The 19,153-nt window shown below is 46.5% G+C and overlaps 1 protein-coding gene across 6 annotated transcripts in view; it reads right to left on the bottom strand.

Moving 5' to 3' along the window:
- Positions 1-19,153, bottom strand: part of SEPTIN4 (septin 4) — a 54,016-nt gene that overhangs the window by 8,443 nt on the left and 26,420 nt on the right. For 3 of the 6 annotated variants that reach the window (XM_056814213.1, XM_056814215.1, XM_056814216.1), the window contains exons 1-5: positions 11,719-12,108; positions 4,263-4,541; positions 3,818-3,911; positions 3,235-3,321; positions 2,581-2,704 (exon numbers count right to left, since the gene is read on the bottom strand). In XM_056814213.1, coding sequence (XP_056670191.1) covers positions 2,581-2,704; positions 3,235-3,321; positions 3,818-3,911; positions 4,263-4,541; positions 11,719-12,072 — 938 coding nt within the window. In that variant the 5' untranslated portion in view covers positions 12,073-12,108. Of the gene's footprint in view, positions 1-2,580; positions 2,705-3,234; positions 3,322-3,817; positions 3,912-4,262; positions 4,542-11,718; positions 12,109-12,402; positions 12,950-16,642; positions 16,790-19,153 lie in introns of those variants that run through there. The other 3 variants (XM_056814217.1, XM_056814218.1, XM_016430323.2) reach the window with 3 other exon arrangements.

The following is a 19,153-nucleotide window of genomic DNA, read 5'->3' as shown; positions in this document are numbered from 1 at the left end:
CATGTCTCCTCCAGTCTTGAAAAACAACCCTTATTTTTATCCATTTTTGCTATCATCTTATAATAACTCTTCCCCTTTGTGGCTAAAGTCCTTGAGAAAGCTATCTACACTTGCCTACTTTTTGTCTCTCCTCTCACTCTTTTCTAAACTCTCTGTAATCTGGCTTTTGATCTCATCATTCCCGAAACTTCCCTCTTAAAAGTTACTAAGGCTCTTTAAATTGCCAAATGCCAAAATGCCTAATGATTTTTTCTAGATCCTCATCCCTCTTGACCTCTCTAGAGTAGGTAGCACTTGACCACTTTCTCATGCTTGATACTCTCTGCTCTCCAGATTTTTTAGATGAATAAACTGTCCTCTGGTTCTCTTTCTGTTTGACTGCTCTCACGTGCCTGGAATTTCTCTCTTTACCTCCACCTGTTAATCTCCCTAGCTTTTCTTTTCTTTTTTTTTAACCCTTACATTCTGTCTTAGTCTTTATTTTACAAAAGAGTGTTAAAGACTAGGCAGTTGGGGTTAAGTGAGTTTCCCAGGGCCATGTAGCTAGGAAGTATCTGAGGCCAGATTTGAATCTTGGTCCTCCCAAATGCCATCATTTGCTGTTCCTTCATCTGTGTCACACCCCTTAAAAGAAGTGCCCCCTAACCAAATCTCCATCCTCAGCCTTCTATAGTTCCACATAATGATCTCATTAGCTCCCATGGGTTCAATTACCTCTATGCAAAATCAGATGATATATCTCTATCTCGATGCATATATTCAACCATAGTCTGTCTTCCTCCTGAGCTAGCTGCCCTTTGGCCATTCTTGAAATAAGTCTTAGAGTTATCTTAAACTCAAATGCCAGAGTAGAACTCATTATCTTTCACCACCACCCCCCCCAAAAAATATCAAGGGCACCACTATCCACTGTTACCTAGGTCCTTCGCCCTGACCCACACTTAGTCCACACACAACCATCACTTGCCAAATCTTCTCATTTCTACTTTTCACAACTCTCTTGTATATGCCTCTCATTTGACCTAGAACATCAACCTTCTAACTCTTTGCCCTGCTTCAGTTCCCTCTCTAATCCAATTCATTCTCTATTCGGCTATCAATGCGGTTCAATGACCTTCCCTATTACCTCGAGGATCAAATATTATACCTTCTGTTTATCATGTAAAGTTATTTATAACCTATTTATAACTTTCCTGTCGTTCTAGTCTTCTTACATTTCTTTAGTCTTCTCCCCTAACCGCACAATCCATCTACACCTGTCCACTTGTAGTTCCTTTAAAGTAGCCTGCCATCTTCTGCCTCTCCAAGCTCTCTCTTTCCCTCCACCTGTTAATCTCCCTAGCTTCTTTTTTTTTTTTCTTAAAAAACCCTTACAGGGGCAGTTGGGTGACTCAGGGGATTGGGAATCAGATTCAAATGTGACTTCAGACACTTCCCAGCTGGGTGACCCTGGGCAAGTCACTTGACCCCCATTGCCTAGCCCTTGCCACTCTTCTGCCTTGGAACCAACATACAGTATTGATTCTAAGATGGAAGGTAAGGGTTTAAAAAAATACAAAGAAACCCTTACATTCTTAGTATTGATTCCACAACAGAAGAGTAGTAAAGGCTAGGCAGTTGGGACTAAGTATCTTGCCCAGTACCTCACAGCTAGGAAGTATCTGAGGCCAGGTTTGAACCCAGAACCCTCTCTAGCACTGGTGCTCTATACACGGTGCTACTTAGCTGCCCCCTTAGCTTCTTTTCAAGACTAGGCTCAAATCTTACCTTCTGCAGTAGGCCCTTCCAGCTGCTTATACTTTCCCTTCTGGGATTAACTTCTATCTACTCAGAAAATAGATTCTCTGTACCTCGTTATTTACATACTTATTTCCTCCATTCGAATATATGCTCCTTAAGGGCAAGGACTGTTTCTGCCCTTCTTTGTATATCCAACATAGTGGTGGCCCAGTGTTAATAACTGCATGTTGACTGACTTCTGTCCCTAAAACCCAGCACAGAGACATGCACTGGTGGGCACATAAAAAATGCTTATTGAATTTAATTTAATTGGAGAATGGCTTCATTTATAAAATTTTGCTTCTGGGCTTGGAGTTTAAACAGATGAATACTCAATCCTTCTCCTTAGCCACACTCTCTTTTCTCCTCCCCAAGTCACAGTTATTGTTCATTTGAAAGACAGTATTGGCACAGTAGAAAGAATGGCAGACCTGGAATGAGGAAAAACCTAAATTCAACTTTTGGCTCTGACATTAACTAGCTGTGTGATCTTGAGCAAGTCACTTTAATTTATCTGAGCCTCTGAAAAAGGAAAATGGTAATTGCTGCACTACCACCTCACACACAGCGGTGCTTCAAAGATAGGATTTTTGTGAATCTCAAAGCACCAATATCTAAGCTGCGTGTGTGTCCCAAGCAGGGACCCACAAGGCTCGAGGCTCTAATACAGTTGTTTGAGACTTACCCCGTAGTCAGACACATCTCCCTCTCCCTCCTGGATCTGATTCCCTCTCAGCCTCTCTCCTCCCTACCACTTCACCCTTATCAGGGTGATTAGGGACGGGTCAGTGGGAGCTGTACCACTCAGTGTTGTTCACAGCATCTCCGAAACCTGGTGTGTCCACGACCGTGAGCTTCAGCTTGACCCCTTTCTCCTCGATGTCCATGGTATGCTTAATGATCTCCACTGTTTGCGTGATCCGTTCTGGAGAAGGGAAAAACTGAGGCCCAAGTAGAGATAGGGAGAAATACCCCAAATCACATAGGCCTCTTCTGGACCAAAATCCAGGTGTCTAGCCTTGCTTCCCAGACCTCCTCACCCTCCTCCACTCTCACCCCTATCTGGGTGCCTTTTCTATGGGAACCAGCAAGCTGCACGATTCCCAACACAGGAAATGCCGGTGGCTGTTGGCTCTAGCCCCAGCCTCTTCTCTGCTCCAGGATTCTCTCTGGATTCCCGGAATCCTTAGGGGGTCAGAGACCCATTGAAGAGCACATGACTCTGGCCCCTGCCCCTTCTGCTACCCTGCTAAGGGCTGCCAGACTGAGCAGGAGTCATCACAGGGAAGCCTCCACCCTTTCTAAGGATCTGGAGAGATCAGGACCTGAAGGGGAGACCTCCACCCATGGAAGTTCTTCTGTAAGAGCATTCGTTTCCAGAGAGAAGTGGCAAGTCTGCCTGTTCTTCTCCCGGATTGCTGACTCTAGCCAACCCACTCATTCCCTTGTGCTCACCTTCAGCATTCAATAATCTACGGTCCCGGTACATGTCAGTGAGGAAGAGACTGTTGATGAGGGTGGATTTGCCCAGCCCGGACTCTCCTGGTGGGGAGAGAGGGCAGAGGCACCCAATTAGGTCTGGGAAACAATAAGGAGATGTCTTCCTATACCAGGAAAATGGTATGGTGGGGTAGGGATAAAGTGGAAAGGAACTGGTGATAGTTCTCTCTCCTATCCTGACTAAAATGTTAAAGCTAAAAGGGTATCTTAGAATTCATCTGATTTACGTCACTTATTTAGAAAGGAAGAAGGCCCCCCAAAGAAGGAACAACTTAACTTGCCCACAGTCACCTCAGTATTTGGGCAACAGAACCAGAACTAGAACTCAAGCGTCCTACTTCCTAATTGGGGGTTCTTTTCACTGCGCCATACTGTCTCCAATCCACACTCTTTAGCTACCTGTCCTGTGCCTCACCTTCCCCCCACCCATCCCCAGTACCTTTTCTGCCAGTGATTTAGAGCAGATGTGGCCCTTGATGCTTCCTTGGTATCCCTATCCCCTCTTTCCCCAAGGGATACTCCCCAGTCCCTACCATACCTGCCACCATGAGGGTGAAGTCAAAGCCCTTTTTCATGGACTTTCGATGAACCTGGTTGGGGAGGGTGGCAAACCCCACATACTCCTTATCATCCTGTCAGAGAGGACGTAAAGTCTTATTCAGGTAAAGACATAACAGAATTGCCTGAACTTGGATTTATCCTCCTCCCAAACACCCACAACCCAGGCATTCATGATCTCACATTGGTCCTGGAGATTCCAAGCCAGATTAACTCCTTCCAGCCTATCCTCCTGTTCCTCTTGACTCTTACCCAGGTAACCCAATTCCATAGTCCCACAGAATAATGAAGGACCTTTCAGGGGTGTCATGATAGTGTTTACCTAGTAGGGACAGAATCTCTCCACTAGCCCTGAAACTCAAGTACACCCTATTCCTTTCCATGTCTCTCTTAGTCCCTCTGAAGAGAAAATGGGAATACCTTACCTCAGAGGAGTCATAAGGGTCCAGCTTGCCCCAGGGGCTTCGAGGCCTACTAGAAGTGCTGATCATGCTTGTAGAAGAGATGCAGAGGTGAGCATGGGTTTCTGAATGGATTCGAGAGGGGTTCCTGGAATCCTTGTTCTCACACTCTTCAAAGGGATCCAGGAGAGCAGGGAGTTGTAGTTGAGAACATCCCTCTGTATGGGAGAGGTCTCCTCCAGGGAACTCTTTTACAAACACAGCCAGCTCTGCCTCCTCATTGTCCTCTAGGAATCTCTTGATCTGGGAAGGGAAGGGAAGGATGAGAGAAGAGAGGAAAGGCAGAAAGCAGTGAGAGGTAAGTGGGGAAAAGTTTGGGGTGGGGAGAAAGAGGAGAGAGAGAAGAGAATGAAAGAACAGGAAAGAAGGGGCTCGTTTTGAAAAGGGATGAAACATGAGTAAGGTAAAGCTGAAGATAATTGGAATTCTTCATCACACTTACCTTCTCTCCAGTCTCAGCCCTATTCAGAGTTCCCCTTTCCTGGGCAAAATCCTTTTCCCTCCCCCTTACAAACAAATCCTTTACATCTCACCAAGGTATTGAGGCATCAAATTCTGAGGCATAGTAGGATCATGGGAACATATTCAGATGAATTTACTCTTCCCTGCCTTCTTCCACCACACATCAGAACACTAAACAGAACCAATCCTTTAGGGATTTAGGAGACATTGGACATGACTGAAACCTAGGCACCACCTTAAAGACCAGAGAGTCAGACCCAGCTAGGGGAGTAGTAGCAGGAGAGACTTGATAACTAGGAATACACAGCTAGCAGAGAAGAGAGATAGCTAGGAGCACAGAGGGAAAGAATAAGACTAAGCTACAGAGAAGTCAGGAAAGATATGGAACAGTCTTGGTTTTGAAGAGGGCCTTCCTGGTGAGATCAGAAAGAGAGCAGGGGAACCTGTCCCTCCTTTCCGAACTGGGTCAGTTAAGTTTCCCTGCTCCTGAGTTACTGGCTTTGAGAAGGAGCTGGGCCAACAGCCTAAAAGTTTTCCTGGTAATGAAAGTTTTGATCAACCATAAGAAAACCCCAGGAATTTCATTTCTTTCCCAATTCCCTGGTCTCAGACACATTGATTCTTCCAAAGACCTAGAGAAGCACAGAGGGAGAGCAATTCAATTCAACATGGAAGTGGTAAGTGTTCCATTGGAGTATAGAAGTGGAGAGGGGCTACAGAGAGAAGAGGAAGGAATAAGAAAGTTATGGAAAAGAAGAGGAAAGGACTGCCCTGTCCAGTCCCTAGACTCTCCCCCTCCCCAGTAGAAGAAACTTGTTAAGAGAATTGAAGAAGCAATCTTGTCTTTAGTTGTGCTGCTAATAGCTTTGGTGCCAGTTTAGGATGAGTATTACTGTGTGGCTAACCAGCCAATCTTCCCTTAACCAAGCTCTACCTGGTGCCAGATGGGTAACTAGGCCAGAGACTATTCAGTGAGGCACCTTCTTGGCAGTCAGACATTCAGGGAATGTGCACTGGTGGGGAAGGCAGAGAGTAGAGCATATCTAGAGGCTCATCTGCATAGTCCTGCCCCCTGATCCCTAACCCAGATTGGGAATGGGCCATATCCCCAGCCATCTCCCTTCCCCCTTTCCCCACCACCACTGTCCTCCTTTGGTGGGCAGTACCCTCTGCCAGGAGCCTGGTGGTGCTGGGCACAACCCTGCCCCACGATGTCCACGTGCCATCCTCGGACAAAGGACAAAGGCCTCTGGGCCCCTGTCATCATAGAAACTAACACCCTCTGAGGACCTGGGCAGAACAGGTGGATGATGTCTAGAGAGCCCCTAATGATTTCAGCCTAGAGCCACAGGCCTGGAGCAGGGAGAGTTGGCATCCAAGAACCATCCCTCTCCTTGTCCCCCTTTCACAAACAAGAGAACTAAAGGAAAAGAACTTAGTAAGCCAAATCCCAAACTCCACTGCTTCTCAGTTCTATGCAAGAGGCAAACAGAAAGAAAGCTGTCCCCAGACTCTCCAGGCTTAAACCCCTACCACCTGCCTGTTGCCATGGCCACCAGCGACCTTGGGAGAGGAGAAGATGGGAAAATAGAGGGAACTGTATCCCTAAGGCCATTTCTAGCTGGAACCCAGAATGTGGGAGTTTATTGATAGAAAGAGGCTGGCTTGGGGGTAGGATTTGACCTAAAAAGGCTCTTTCCATCCCAGATGCTCGTGATGCCCCTGAGGGAGGAAGGGGTGGGGTAGGGGGTAGACTGCAGGGTCACTCTGGCTAGCAGCCCAAAATCCTGGGGAATTCCTATGAGGACCTCATCTTGTCCTGCCTCTCCCTAGACTCCACTGTGACAGAGCAATCAGCCCTGGTAAAGGGGGAAGAAGGGAGGGAATAGGGGGAAGGGGATAATATGGGAGGCATGTGGCAAGGTTGCCAGGTTTGTACCTGAGCTGCTACCCCCAAAGCAGACTCTCTTCCCCAGAGGATAGAAGGGAAGGAGAGGCAAAACTATTTATTAAGTACCTGATAAGTGTCAGGCAGTTGTGCTAAGCACTTTACAAATACCTCCTTTGAGACAACAACCTTGTGAGGTAGGTACTTTCTCCCTATTTCAGAGATGAGGAAACCAAAGCAGACAGAGGTGAAGTGACTTGCCCAGGTTCATACAGTTCATAGGTCTCTGAGGAGATAATGAAAGTCTGGTCTTCTTCCTGACTCCAGCTCCTGTGTCCTAGCCACTGTGTCACTACCTCTAGAAAGAAGGACATCGAGGAACATAACCAGTTCTGAAGTCCCCTAGCAAGGCTGAGGAAAAATCAAGCCTAGACCAAAGGCCAGTTTTCTTGAACTATTCTGTCATCTTTACCCACTGCATATCATAGCCTATGCTGGCTTCCTGGTGGCAATGGTAGTTTTGGTAATGATAAGGAGGTAGGAGAGAATGGGTGATAGGGAAGAACTGGGGACAACAATAAAGATGTCCTCTTAATTGGGGATGATTAATCTAGGTATAGAAGGAATTGTAGACTGAATTCTCCCCAAGGTTAAACTTCTGGGTGATCTCACTGAGTCAGTAGCCAAATTATTTTCTAACTTTAGCCTCTGTCTTGTCATCTAAAGATGAAGAAGAACTTCCATTTATATAAGGCTTTGAAGTACTTTATATCATCTAAACTTCCAAACAAACCTTTGAGATAGTTACTACAGATAGTTATTATTCGGTTTATCTGCAAAATGAAGGGCTTGGACTACATGGCCTCAGAAGTCTCTGCCAGATCTAGACCTAGGATCCTCTGATTCCTATCTTACAGATGAGGAAATTGAGGCTCAGAGAAATAAAATGACTTGCCAATAGTCCCATAGCTTATAAATGTTGAAGGCAGAATTTGAACTCATGCCTCTAGGGACCCTTTCTCCAGTATGTTTTCTACTGTAAAAATGAATGGGGAAGGCTATTTGCTGAGGTCTGTTTTCTAGTTCTTCCATATTCACAGCCTCTAGCATCTTGTCAAAGCTCTCTACCCACCCTCAGCAGCAGAATTCCCATCTGATACCAGCAGAGGTGATCATTCTCTCAGACTTCAAAGCTCCCTGTGAGCAAATGCTGAATCTAATTTTATCTTCCAGGCAAGCAAAGTTCCTCAGACAAACCCAGCTGTGTGTCCCAATGATCTTATTTGCAATCTGACTGCCCCTGCCCTGCCCCTTCCTTTCCCTTTCTTTTTGATCCTATGCCTCTGGCAGGGACCAGCAAAGCTGGTGGAAAATCTTTCTCCCCACTCTTCCCTTTTCCCTTTAGTCCCTTGGTGCCACCCCTTCCTCGTTTCCCCTCCCCCCTCCTCGCCACCCCATCCATCCCTGACAGCTCTGCACCCCACCCTTAAAGGACTGCTGCAGCAGTATCATTTGGCTCCCCTGCAGTCCCCTTCTCCTCTGATTGGCCACCTTGCGATGCTCTGCCTCCTGTTTATCCCCATGGGCACAGCACAAGCCTCTTATATCCTGCCGCCAGCACTTTGTGTCTCAGATCAGTCTTGACCATTACTCCTCCTAGGGCACTGACTGAGGTTCAAACAAATCGTCTGCCATAGCAGGAAGCGATAACATCTCCTAGCCCACACCCTACTCCCTAGGACTCTCTGGTCAGATTTTAGCCTGCATGAAATTTACCTCAAATCCATTCCTTACTCTCTCCCTTCTTTTTGCTCCTGTTCCAATGTTCCCCCAATTTCAGTTGCCTAATATGGGACAACCAAAGTGGCAGGGGTAGGCTGCCCACTGATCCCTACCCCTGGACCGAGAAGCCATGGGAACAACTGGCTCTATTCCCTAGTGACCCCTTGTGTCCTCTAAGCAGAGAGGTATCTCCTGCATCCCTTCTTTTCCCAAAGACTGATTTTCTTTAGAAAAGTTCTTAAGCCAGGGTCCATGAACTTGTTTTTGTTTTTAATATTTGGATAGCCATATTTCAACATGATTGGTTTCCTTTGTAATCCTATGTATTTTATCTTAGGTATTTAAAAAACACTATATTGAAAAGGAGTCTGGGGGTTTCATAAGATTGCCTGCCAAAGAACTACAAAGATTCAATACCATGCTGGGATCTCCCAAGCCCTGGAATACACTGATGCTTAGGGTTGTGATGCCAGGCCTAGCCTCTTCTACAGAGATAGCTGGATGTAGGAAGGAGAGAGGTAAGAAGGGGAGGAATTGGCCTTGGCTAACTGCTAGATCCTTTCCCTCTTATGGAAATTGGACTTGAGTGATAATTCATGTATAACCCAATGAAATTGCTTGTCAGCCCTGGGAAGGGGGAGGGAAGAAGGGCAGGAGACAAGAAGAATCGTGTAACCATGGGAAAAAAATTAAAAAATAAAATAAAATAGATCCTTTCCCTCTGGGACGTCATTAAGACTGGGGAAGCCAAAGCATAGGGTCAGCATAGGATTGGCAATTAGTCTCAGCTATAAATAAGGTGGGAATGGAGAGAAAAGTCTGGCAGACATGGGTTTCCAGCACTAGAGTTAACTACTTCATGTGAGTTTGTGCAGGTCTCAATGTCAAAAAGCCTGATTTTTTTCCCCTAGATGTGAAATAGGCTTCTCCAACTCTCAGAGGGAATCTAGGGAGGGAAAGCCAAAGATATTTCTGGCAGCATGGATATGGAGAAGGAAAGGTATCACCCTAAGCCAAGGGTAGCTGTTAATAGTTCATGACTTTCCTTCTTTTCATTGACAAAACCCTGGGGAACCTTCTCTGAAGATTCCTAAATTCCTAGTTCTTAGGACAGGGAAAGATCCTCTTTAGGTACCGCCCGAGTTGAAACAGTAAACCAAGGTGATGGGCAAACCCTTCAACTAAAGATAAAAGGTTCTGGAAGTTTGCAAGTCAAATTTTGTGGGGCTAAATGGGCTTCCGTAGAGTTGTCTCTCTGTCTCTCTGTCTCTGTCTCTCTGTCTCTCTCTCTCTCTCACACGGGCTGGGGACTGAACAGGGTTGGAAGAGCCAGGACCTGAAATGAACTGAAACCCAGTGTGTGGCCAAGAATAGTCCCCCTCCGGCCTCTGCTGGGCTTAGAATTCAGGACAATCAATGTTCCCCCAGGGTTCCCACCACTGGGACAATCAATCTGTCTGTCATTCTCACAGGGACAACAAGAGGAAGGGAAAGGACACCACTCTGCCACTGCCAGGGCCTCCACTGGTCAGGGGAAGGTCATAAGGTTGAGGGAGTCTTCTGGGCCAAGCCAGGAAAAAGCTTGACAGCCCATTCTGGGGTCGCAGAGAATGTTTGTTCTCTCCAGACTTAAAAGCTTCTGATTCAATGGGACTCTCAGAGGGTGCCCTTCTGGAGGCTGCCTACAGTCCATAGCCTGCTGTCAGGATCAGGATCTGGCTCCCAGTTCTGCTGCAAACTCTGCACTCAGCCATTGGCTCCTCTCTCATCCCTCCCAATGGAGGGAATACAAAAACTTGCAGAGGGTTGGGAGGGGGGGGCTGTTGAAGGGAAAGGAGCAAATGTATGTGCTTTCTAGGTTTGGAAGAAGTAACTAGACCCCTGAAAACCTTCCAAAAGAGCCTGACTTGCTTTAACCATCAGTTAACCTTTCCCTGCTTCTCCCTATGTGGTGTTTGCTAAGGAGGGAGAGTTTGGCTAAAAAAGTCTGGAGAAGCAGGTTGATACCTATGGCACAAACTGGGCTGGTTCCAGGGTCATCATAGAGGAGAGAGATTATGTTTGATCTCAGGAACATAACCTAGAGAATCGAGGAGCCATGATTTTCTTATGAAGTGCTATTGAAGAGCCGGGGGAAATTCCTGGCATGAGTTGGGACAAGGACATAAAAGATATTTTTCCTTCCTCAGGGGAGTGTATAGTGGAGAGCCTGGGTAAAAGGATCATAGGATCTAGGGAAGAGACCCTAGAGATCATCTACTTTAACTTTCTTAATTAACAGATGAGGAAATTGGAGCCCAGAGAGGTAAAAATGACTTGCCCAAGGTCACAGAGCTAAATAATTAACAGAGCCAGCATTTGAACCCAGGTCCTCTGACTCAATGAATTGCTCTTTCCTGTGCTTCTCTTTATTAGGTAGATGGTGTGACATCACAGAAAGAACACTGGACCTGGAATTAAGAGGGTTTCCAGTTTATATACCATCTCTTTGAACCTTAGTTTCCTCTTCTGTAAAATGGGAGCAATGACATTTGTCCTCCCTACTTCACAGGGTTATTGTGAGGAAAGAGCTATGTAAAACTATAGATTATTAGACAGTTGTTGTTAGTAAATTTCCATTGGCCATAGCTGAGAAGGGATTACAGATTTAGAGCTGGAAGGGGCCTTAGAGGTCAAATTTCACCTTTTTTACAGATGAGGAAACTGAGGCCCAGAGAGGTTTTACCCAAGATTACACAGGTACCAGAATGCCTCTTTTCTCCCTGCCCCCACCCCAGCCTGCCTAAAGCTCCTAAGCTCTCTGGTCATCACCGACATGCTTCCCCTCCCCCATCATTCTCATCTCTGATTAGCCCAGACAGACCCTCTCTCTCCCAGTGCCCAGCCGGTAACTATGGGCCTCTGATTCTCCTCTTTCCGCTAAACCCCAGGTTTCTACAGTCAGCAGTGCCCAGTCACCCTTTCTCCTCTACTGTCCTCTCTCCTCTCGTCCAAGTGGAACTGGTCAGCACCCACTGGGGGTCCCGGTGCGAAGCGGCCAGGGAGCAAGAAACTTGAGAGAAGACAGCGCTTCGGTCCGGGCCCTGACCTCAGTGCCTAGCGGCAGGATGCCACCCTGGGAGTGCTCATGCCCACGGCGGGTTGGGGTCGGGCCCAGAGGCTCTGGATCCCCGGGCCCCGCATCCGAGGAGTGCGGTCATCCCCGATCGAGATGCCCAGGCAATGGACCCCCACAAGTCCACCCCTGCCCAGCCCAACCTAGCTCAACCCAGAGCTTGGCCGCCTTACCATGGCCGCAGCCCGGACCGGGCCGGTTCCTCCTGGACAGCACCCGAGCTTTCCGGGCTGGAGCTGCGCTGCCTGACTGCCTGCCTGCAGCCCGACCTCCGCACCGCCAGCCCCCCCACCCCAGTCTCCCGCGGCCCCGGAGTGCGGACCGTCTGGGGGAGGAGCCAGATGAGCCAGGTGGGCGGGGTAAGCCGGCCCCGAGGAGGGGCCCTGCAGCCCAGAACTCTCAACCACTGGCCTGGGGACCGCCCTTGTCCCGGAGAGGGGCTGAGTCCGCGGTCTAGGGGAGGAGCACAGGTCGGGAGCAGCTTGTTCGGAGACCCAGAAAGGACTTTCGTGATAGCTCCATCTCATTTTACAAAGGAGGAAACTGAGGCCCCGAAATATGAGGTGACTTACGCAAAGTCACGTAACTGGCAAAGCCACGAGTGGAACGTAGGCATCCTGACTCCATCTCCAGAGGCCTTTCCATTCACTACGTCCAGACTCCCTTGTGGACTGTGAAAGGCCCCCCGGAAGGTGGAACCCTGCCCCGCAAAGGCAAAGGTACCCTCCCCTCAATGCCTCTTCCTGCGCTGTAGAGAAGCTGAATAGGTGAATGCTGAACAGACCCCCTTCCCTGCCCAGCCCGTCTCCCAAAGGAGCGACTAGCAACGAACAAAACAGGTTTTACGCCTCCCATACCTAGAAAGCCAGAGATCTCCCCTTCTTCAAATAAAAGCTTTCCAGATCAGAAGGGTGAAAAAAAGGGTCTCTGCAGTTGCCTTCAACTTCCTCTAAGAACCCTAAATTACTGGGGATTTGCTTCTTAACCACCAGGGGATGGATCTCTTCTTCCTTCGATCTCTTCGGGACCTCTGGAAGAGTATGGGGAAAGTCCTCAAGAAAAGACTGCCTCATTAACCGAGGCTTAAACAGCTGGTTGCTGAATTAAGCCCCCTTTGCTGTCTGGCCCCCAGAAAAGCAGATGAACAGCAACGGGGGCAGCTGCCATATTGGGTTAACAAACATTTAAGTCCCAAAAGGATGGGAGAAGAAGCAGGCCCTCTCGAAGGAGGGAGGTGGGTTGAAGAAAGATGCTCCTGGGCCTAACCCCAAAAGGCTGAGATCTTGTGTTCTTTCCTCATTTAAGGAGGGAGAGGCAGAGGGAGAGCTAGATGAGCCCTAGATGGGAGAGCTGCGCTCCTCCTCCCTGGCAGCTCTCCTCCTGGTGGCAGATTGACTGAGCCTCCCTCCTCCACTAGACCCAAAGGCTGGACAATGCTGAGGCCCAGTGTCACAGCTCTGACTATGACACTGAGAGCCTCCGGACTTTTCCCTCATCCTCACAACCTGGGAGGGGAGAAGGGAACTGATAAAGGGCAGGCAACATACCCTCAGCAGATGGCAGGCAGAGAGAGGCCAGAGGACCAAGCAGAGGGAGGCAGGCTCATGGGGAACAAAAGCACAGGGCCATCCATGCAAAAGACAGGGAGGAGGCCTGGAAACATGCCCAGGAAGATATTAGGCTGAATGGTGGAGTGGAAATCTCACTGGAATACTGGTCAGATGACTGAGGGTCCAGTCCCAGTTCAGCCACTTTATTAACCACGTGGCCTTAGGCAAATGACAATGAGCCTCTTTTCCCCCCAGGAGAATGGGATCATACTACCTGTATCATAGAGGGCAGAATTGGGGGGGGGGGTAGTGATATAATTTATGGAAAAGTGCTTTGGCAACTATAAATCATTATTTTCTTTCTGACCTGGACAGGCAGGCAGCTTCATTGTGGAAATTCCTTTTGCAAGTTCTATAACTTATAGACTTGGAGGTTGCTTAAAACTCTAAGAGCTTAAAGAGCTTGCCCATGGTCACACTGCTAGTCTGTGTCCATGGCATGACTTCAGCCTAAGCCTCTCTGATTCTAAGGCTGGCTCTACCCCATGAGCCATCCTTCCTCTCTTTGCAAATCACTAAATTAATGTTCCCTTCAAAAAGGGGAGGGCATATTATTATTGCCCAGAGATCTCTTGGCCTTCCTAAGCCTCAGTTTTCTTCAGCTTTAAAAGATTTTTTTAAAAAGCTAAGAGCCAAAAGAAATTTCAGAAATCAATGTCAGGACAGTGTATAGATCAGCAGGTCTGGTGTGGAGATGACCTAGATTCAAATTTGACCTCAGATACTTCCCATCCGTGTGACCCTGGGCAAGTAATTTATTCCCTATTGCCTAGCCTTTGCCACTCTTCTGTCTTAGCACTGATATTAAGATTAAGGGTTTAAAAAAATGAAATCAATAAGTCCAGCCTTCTCATTTTTCAGATGAAAACATATTTGTTCATAGCATCATCGTTTTAGAAATCATCTAGTTCAACTCATCATTTTCCCATTAAATGAGGAAATTGAGGCCCAAAGAGAAGTGACTGGCCCAAAGTCATTTGCCAAAATACATTTCAGAGCTATTCAACCAGCTCCTCTGATTCCAAATCCAAAACTCTTTCCATTGTATCACATGACCCCCCCCTCCCCACCCAGATGAAATGAGATAATGTCTGTGAAAGGATTTTGTAAGCCACAGAGTGCTAGGTAAAAAAGGAAGCTGCCATTATTGTCCTATATGGCTCCATTGAGGAGGTCCTGAGGATTCTCATAAAAGACATAACTGGCTTCAAGCTCAGAGGATGAGAAGAATCAGAAACCTTTAATATAGAAGGCAAGACAGGGTTACAGGTCCAGACATAACAGAGCAGGGGAAAGCCCTAGGGAAAGAAGAGTAGTTGGTGTTCTCCCAAAGGCTAGTTCTGCCATGTCTAAGTAAAAGTCCCAGGAGTTGGGAAAATGGAGAGAAAACCCAGTGTTGGGAGTCAGGATCTTGTTAAGAATGAGAAGAAATCTGAAAGGGTAAGACTCAGACCCCAGGGGAAAAAAAATAAAAACTTAAAGAGGCTTGGGAAATGAACAGGATCAAAGACTCCACAGTAAAAGATATCTTAGAAATCATATAAATCCAATGCCTTCGTTTGATAAATGCAGAGCCTAATGCCCAGAGATATTAAATAACTTGCCCAAGGCCACATAGGTGAGAAGTAACAGGGTTGGTATTAGAACTCAGCCCCAAATCCAGTGCTCTTTCTATTATTCTGGATAGATTGTTCTTTGTTTTTATGAGAGATTATGAATGAGGAATTTAAAGGAAAATGGGAAGACTTATTAGGAAGTGAATCAAAGCAAAGAAAGCAGAACCAGAAGACAATATAAGCATCGATCAGAGTCCTGGAAACAAAAAGAATCCAAAACGGGAAATGAACTGGAACTATTGCAATGACCACCCACTCTGAATCCCAAGGAAAGATGAAGAAGCACCTTCTTTTGCAGGTGACAATTGTGACTAAGGAATGTTCTTGCTACACTGTCAAACAGGATCAATACCATGGTGGGTTCTAATTGCTTTTGTTTATTTCAAACCTTTGTTTCAAGGTTTAGATGGGAATGGGGAGTATATCTGGAAATGGCTATAAGAGCCAACAAAAAGCTTCAATGAAAAGAAAAAGGGAGGGATTGTGGGAAGGAAAAAGTGAAGGGAGGAAGGAAGGAAGGAAGGAAGGAAGGAAGGAAGGAAGGAAGGAAGGAAGGAAGGAAGGAAGGAAGGAAGGAAGGAAGGGAGGGAGGGAGGGAGGGAGGGAGGAAGGGAGGGAGGGAGGGAGGAAGGGAGGAAGGGAGGGAGGGAGGGAGGGAGGGAGGAAGGGAGGAAGGGAGGAAGGGAGGGAGGGAGGGAGGGAGGGAGGGAGGGAGGAAAGAGGGAGGAGGGAGGAAGGGAGGAAGGGAGGGAGGGAGGGAGGGAGGGAGGGAGGGAGGGAGGAAAGAGGGAGGAGGGAGGAAAGAGGGAGGAGGGAGGGAAAGAGAGAAAAGGAAGCAGGCTAACACACCCAAGGCTCACCAGGGGAGTAAGAGACAAAGGAGAGGAGTTGAGATGTTAACCAGAATAGCCAGCAAAGTCAAAATCCTTGAGAAGCAATGAAATTAAAGTCTGTCTGAAGGCCACAGGAAAGGAAGCAGCAGCTGCTGCCAGGCCTGAATTTTAAACCCTGGGATGCACAAAGCCCACTTTTAGTCAGCTGGCTGCTGGCCTCAGAGAGATTTCAGATCATCATATAAAAATACCTCCAAGCATTTCCACCTGGTAGCTGGCACAGACAGTGTGGGACTGGTCTCCACAGTTGCTGTGCCAAGGGTGGGGGTAGGGGCAAGAGAAGCACACTGTGTGGAGGGGAGGCCTTTCTTATGGGAGATGAACCCTCTCATAAGACCCTCCTTTTTTCCCCCTATCTCCTCCTAACCCTGGGCCAAAGTCCAAAATTGGACACAGAAACCCCTCAGAAAACAAGTGAATAAGTTATGCTTGTTAGTTTCCAGCTGTGCCCAGTATCCTGCTCCCTGCCATGGTGAGCACCTGCTGCCCAAGCCCTGGATGGGGCCATGTGTTCATCTGCAGACTGGACCTGGGATGAAGGGTCAGAGCGTCCTGGGGAGGAAAATCCTGGAACCTCAAATAGTCTCCTAATTTGTCCTCCATAACTTTTCCACCTTTTATCCTCCACCCAGAGGCCTGAATCTTTGTAATGTCTGACTATATCATTCCCTGGCTCCCTATAGAAGACCATAGCACAAAATGCAAAGCCTTTCCTCAGGCTTAGAGTCCCTCCAGGGCCTTGATTCAATCTTTATACTTCTCTCTCTGCACACTATGATACAGTGAAATGGACTACTAGTATTTCCTGATCTTGCCCTCCTCCTCACACACCATCCCCCCATCTCTAGAATAGACTCCTTTTACAAAGTCTCAGGCTGTTGAAAGCCTTCAAGATGCTGCTTAGGTGCCAACTCCTCCACATCCTGGATGTGTTCTCCTCCCTCCACTCCAGAGACACACCACTCTCGAGTTTCCTACCTCTCTAACCCAGCCACTGTCTCCCTCAATGACTCTTTGTCTTCTTCTCCATGCCTTTCTGTGGATGGATGTTCCCCAAGGGTCTGTCCTTGGCTCTCTTCTCTTCTCTCTGCTATCTCCCTTAACAATCATTCAATCTCATGGCTTTGACACCTCCTCTGCAGATGAATTCCAAAGCTCTTCCTCTAATCTTTACCTGCCTTCTTAGAGCCAGGCACACAGGACAGTGGAATAACCATCTTGATGTCTCTCTCGTATCTCAAATGCAACAGTCCAAAACTGGGTTAATTATTTTCGCCCTGAAATCTCATTCGGATGTCATTATTTTTGCCTATGGCCCCACATTTCTCCCAGTCCTTCATGCATTAAACACTAGAATTATTCTTGACTTTTTCCTCTTCCTCACCTCTCATGTCCAATCATTTACCAAACCCTGTCCTTTTTGCCTCTGAAAAATCTCTGGCATCTGAACTGGGAATCTACTGGTAAATGTTTAACAACCATCTCTCAAACAACAACAATAATTTATATTCAAGGACATATTTTAAATTTTAATTTTATGTGCCTAACATTTTCTCCATCACTTTATTAGGTCTAAACAACTAACAAAACAATAAATCAAGCTCTGATTTGTAACATTTTCTCATTTCCATACTGTAGATGCTCACACTGAAAATATTATAACTGGCTCCCAAGAGCTGGGTTGAGCAGAAGATCCTGGTTGTTCCCTCCTTTCTAATCTTGCTACTTCCACACTAGTAACAGGCTCTTCATCCTTATTCTTCTGAACTAGTACAAATAGCAACTCTCTCAGCCCTCCAGTTCTTCCTTCCTTATCACTGACATCTTTCCTTGCAATCCAGTCCATCTCTCTTGAGAATTATTCTGATCAGATGACTTCTAATTCTCCCTGTTGCTTTCTGAGTTAAAATTCAAAATCTTTTGTCTATAATTCAGAGCTTTTTATGTTATGGTAATACTCTTCACCTCTAGCCTTGTCTCAAACTACCCCTACCATGCACACTCTACTCTAGCAAACATCAGTACTCTCTGCCCCCCAAAACATACCAAGTACTTAGCTCTATATTATCTTTTTGTTCTGTTGTTCCCTGTGCCTCTATTTCCTCACTCAGCAAAGTTCCTGGCCCATAGTAGATGCTTAATAAATGGTTGTAGATTTGATTTGTTTCTCTCCCCTCTTTCCTACCCAGTGTACAAATTACACAAGCACGGTTTCTCAGAATTGGAAGGGACCTCAGAAGCAATCTAGCTCATCCTGTTCCCTCTATACCATCATCAATAAGGGGTTATTCAGCCTTGGATCAAAGACTGACAATTGGGGGAAGCTACTACCTCCTAATTACTGGCAGTAGCTAGGTGGCACAGTGGATAGAGGTCTGGGCCTGAAATCAGGAAGATTTTTCTTTCTGATTTCAAATCTAGTCTTAGCTATTGATTAGCTGGGTGACTGAGTAGTCACTTAATCCTATTTGCCTCAATTGCCTCATCTGTAAAATGAGCTGGACAAGGAAATGGCAAACTTAAGTCTAGTGGGATTCATGAAAAATCAAAGCCTGAAATGACCAAACCCCCCCCAAAAAAGTTTAATGCAACTAGAAATATTTTGAGCATCTAGGTGGCACAAAGTGGAAAGAGCACTGAACCTAGAGTTAGGAAGACCTAAGTTCAAATGTGGCCTCAGACACTAGCTGCATGACTCTAAGCAAGTCATTTTACTTTGGTTGCCTCAGTTTCCTCAGCTCTAAAATGAGCTGGTAAAGGAAATGGCAAACCATTCTCAGATCTTTGCCAAGAAAACCCCAAATGGGGTCACAAAGGGTTGAACATGACTGAAAAACAACTCAGTAACAACAAACTACTCTTGGACTACTTTTACCATCTCTAACTGTTAGGAAGCTTTCTCTTATATTGAGCCTAACTGCTGAAATGCCACTTCTTCCATGAAACTTTTCCTAATCCTCAGGTTTGGCAAAAAATTCAGAGCTAGAAGAGAACTTAAAGAACTTCTAGTCCAACCCCTTCCTTTTACAGATCACTGAAATTCAGAGAAATGATTTACCCAAGGTCACACAGTAACAGAGCAAATATTCTGACTTCAAATCCAGTGTTCTTTCCATTCTGCAATGAATCTTCCTTCTCAGATGCCATATAACACTTTGTTTTGCACCTCTCTAATGACTTTATCAAGTAATGTTGTGTGTGATAGTTTATAGATGGAGGGGGGGGGTGATTTACTCAAAAGGACACACACACACACACACACACACACACACACACACACACACACACACAAAAGTGATCAGACCCAAATCAATCTATTCAATCAGAGGCCTGAGATTAAATGTGAAAAGGCCTTAGAACTAAAATGACAATGAACAAGAATTGCGTCTGCACAGGCTGAGAAAAGTAGGCCACATGCCAGGGATTGTCTCTAAATTATTAAGCAACATGAGAGAGGTTGATTTCCAGAAATTGGAACAACTATGGTTG

Source organism: Monodelphis domestica, chromosome 2 (genome assembly GCF_027887165.1).
Source record: "Monodelphis domestica isolate mMonDom1 chromosome 2, mMonDom1.pri, whole genome shotgun sequence".
Classification (NCBI taxonomy): domain Eukaryota; kingdom Metazoa; phylum Chordata; class Mammalia; order Didelphimorphia; family Didelphidae; genus Monodelphis; species Monodelphis domestica.
The sequence above is the reverse complement of the archived record's forward strand: the minus strand, read 5'-3'. Positions and strand labels throughout refer to the sequence as shown.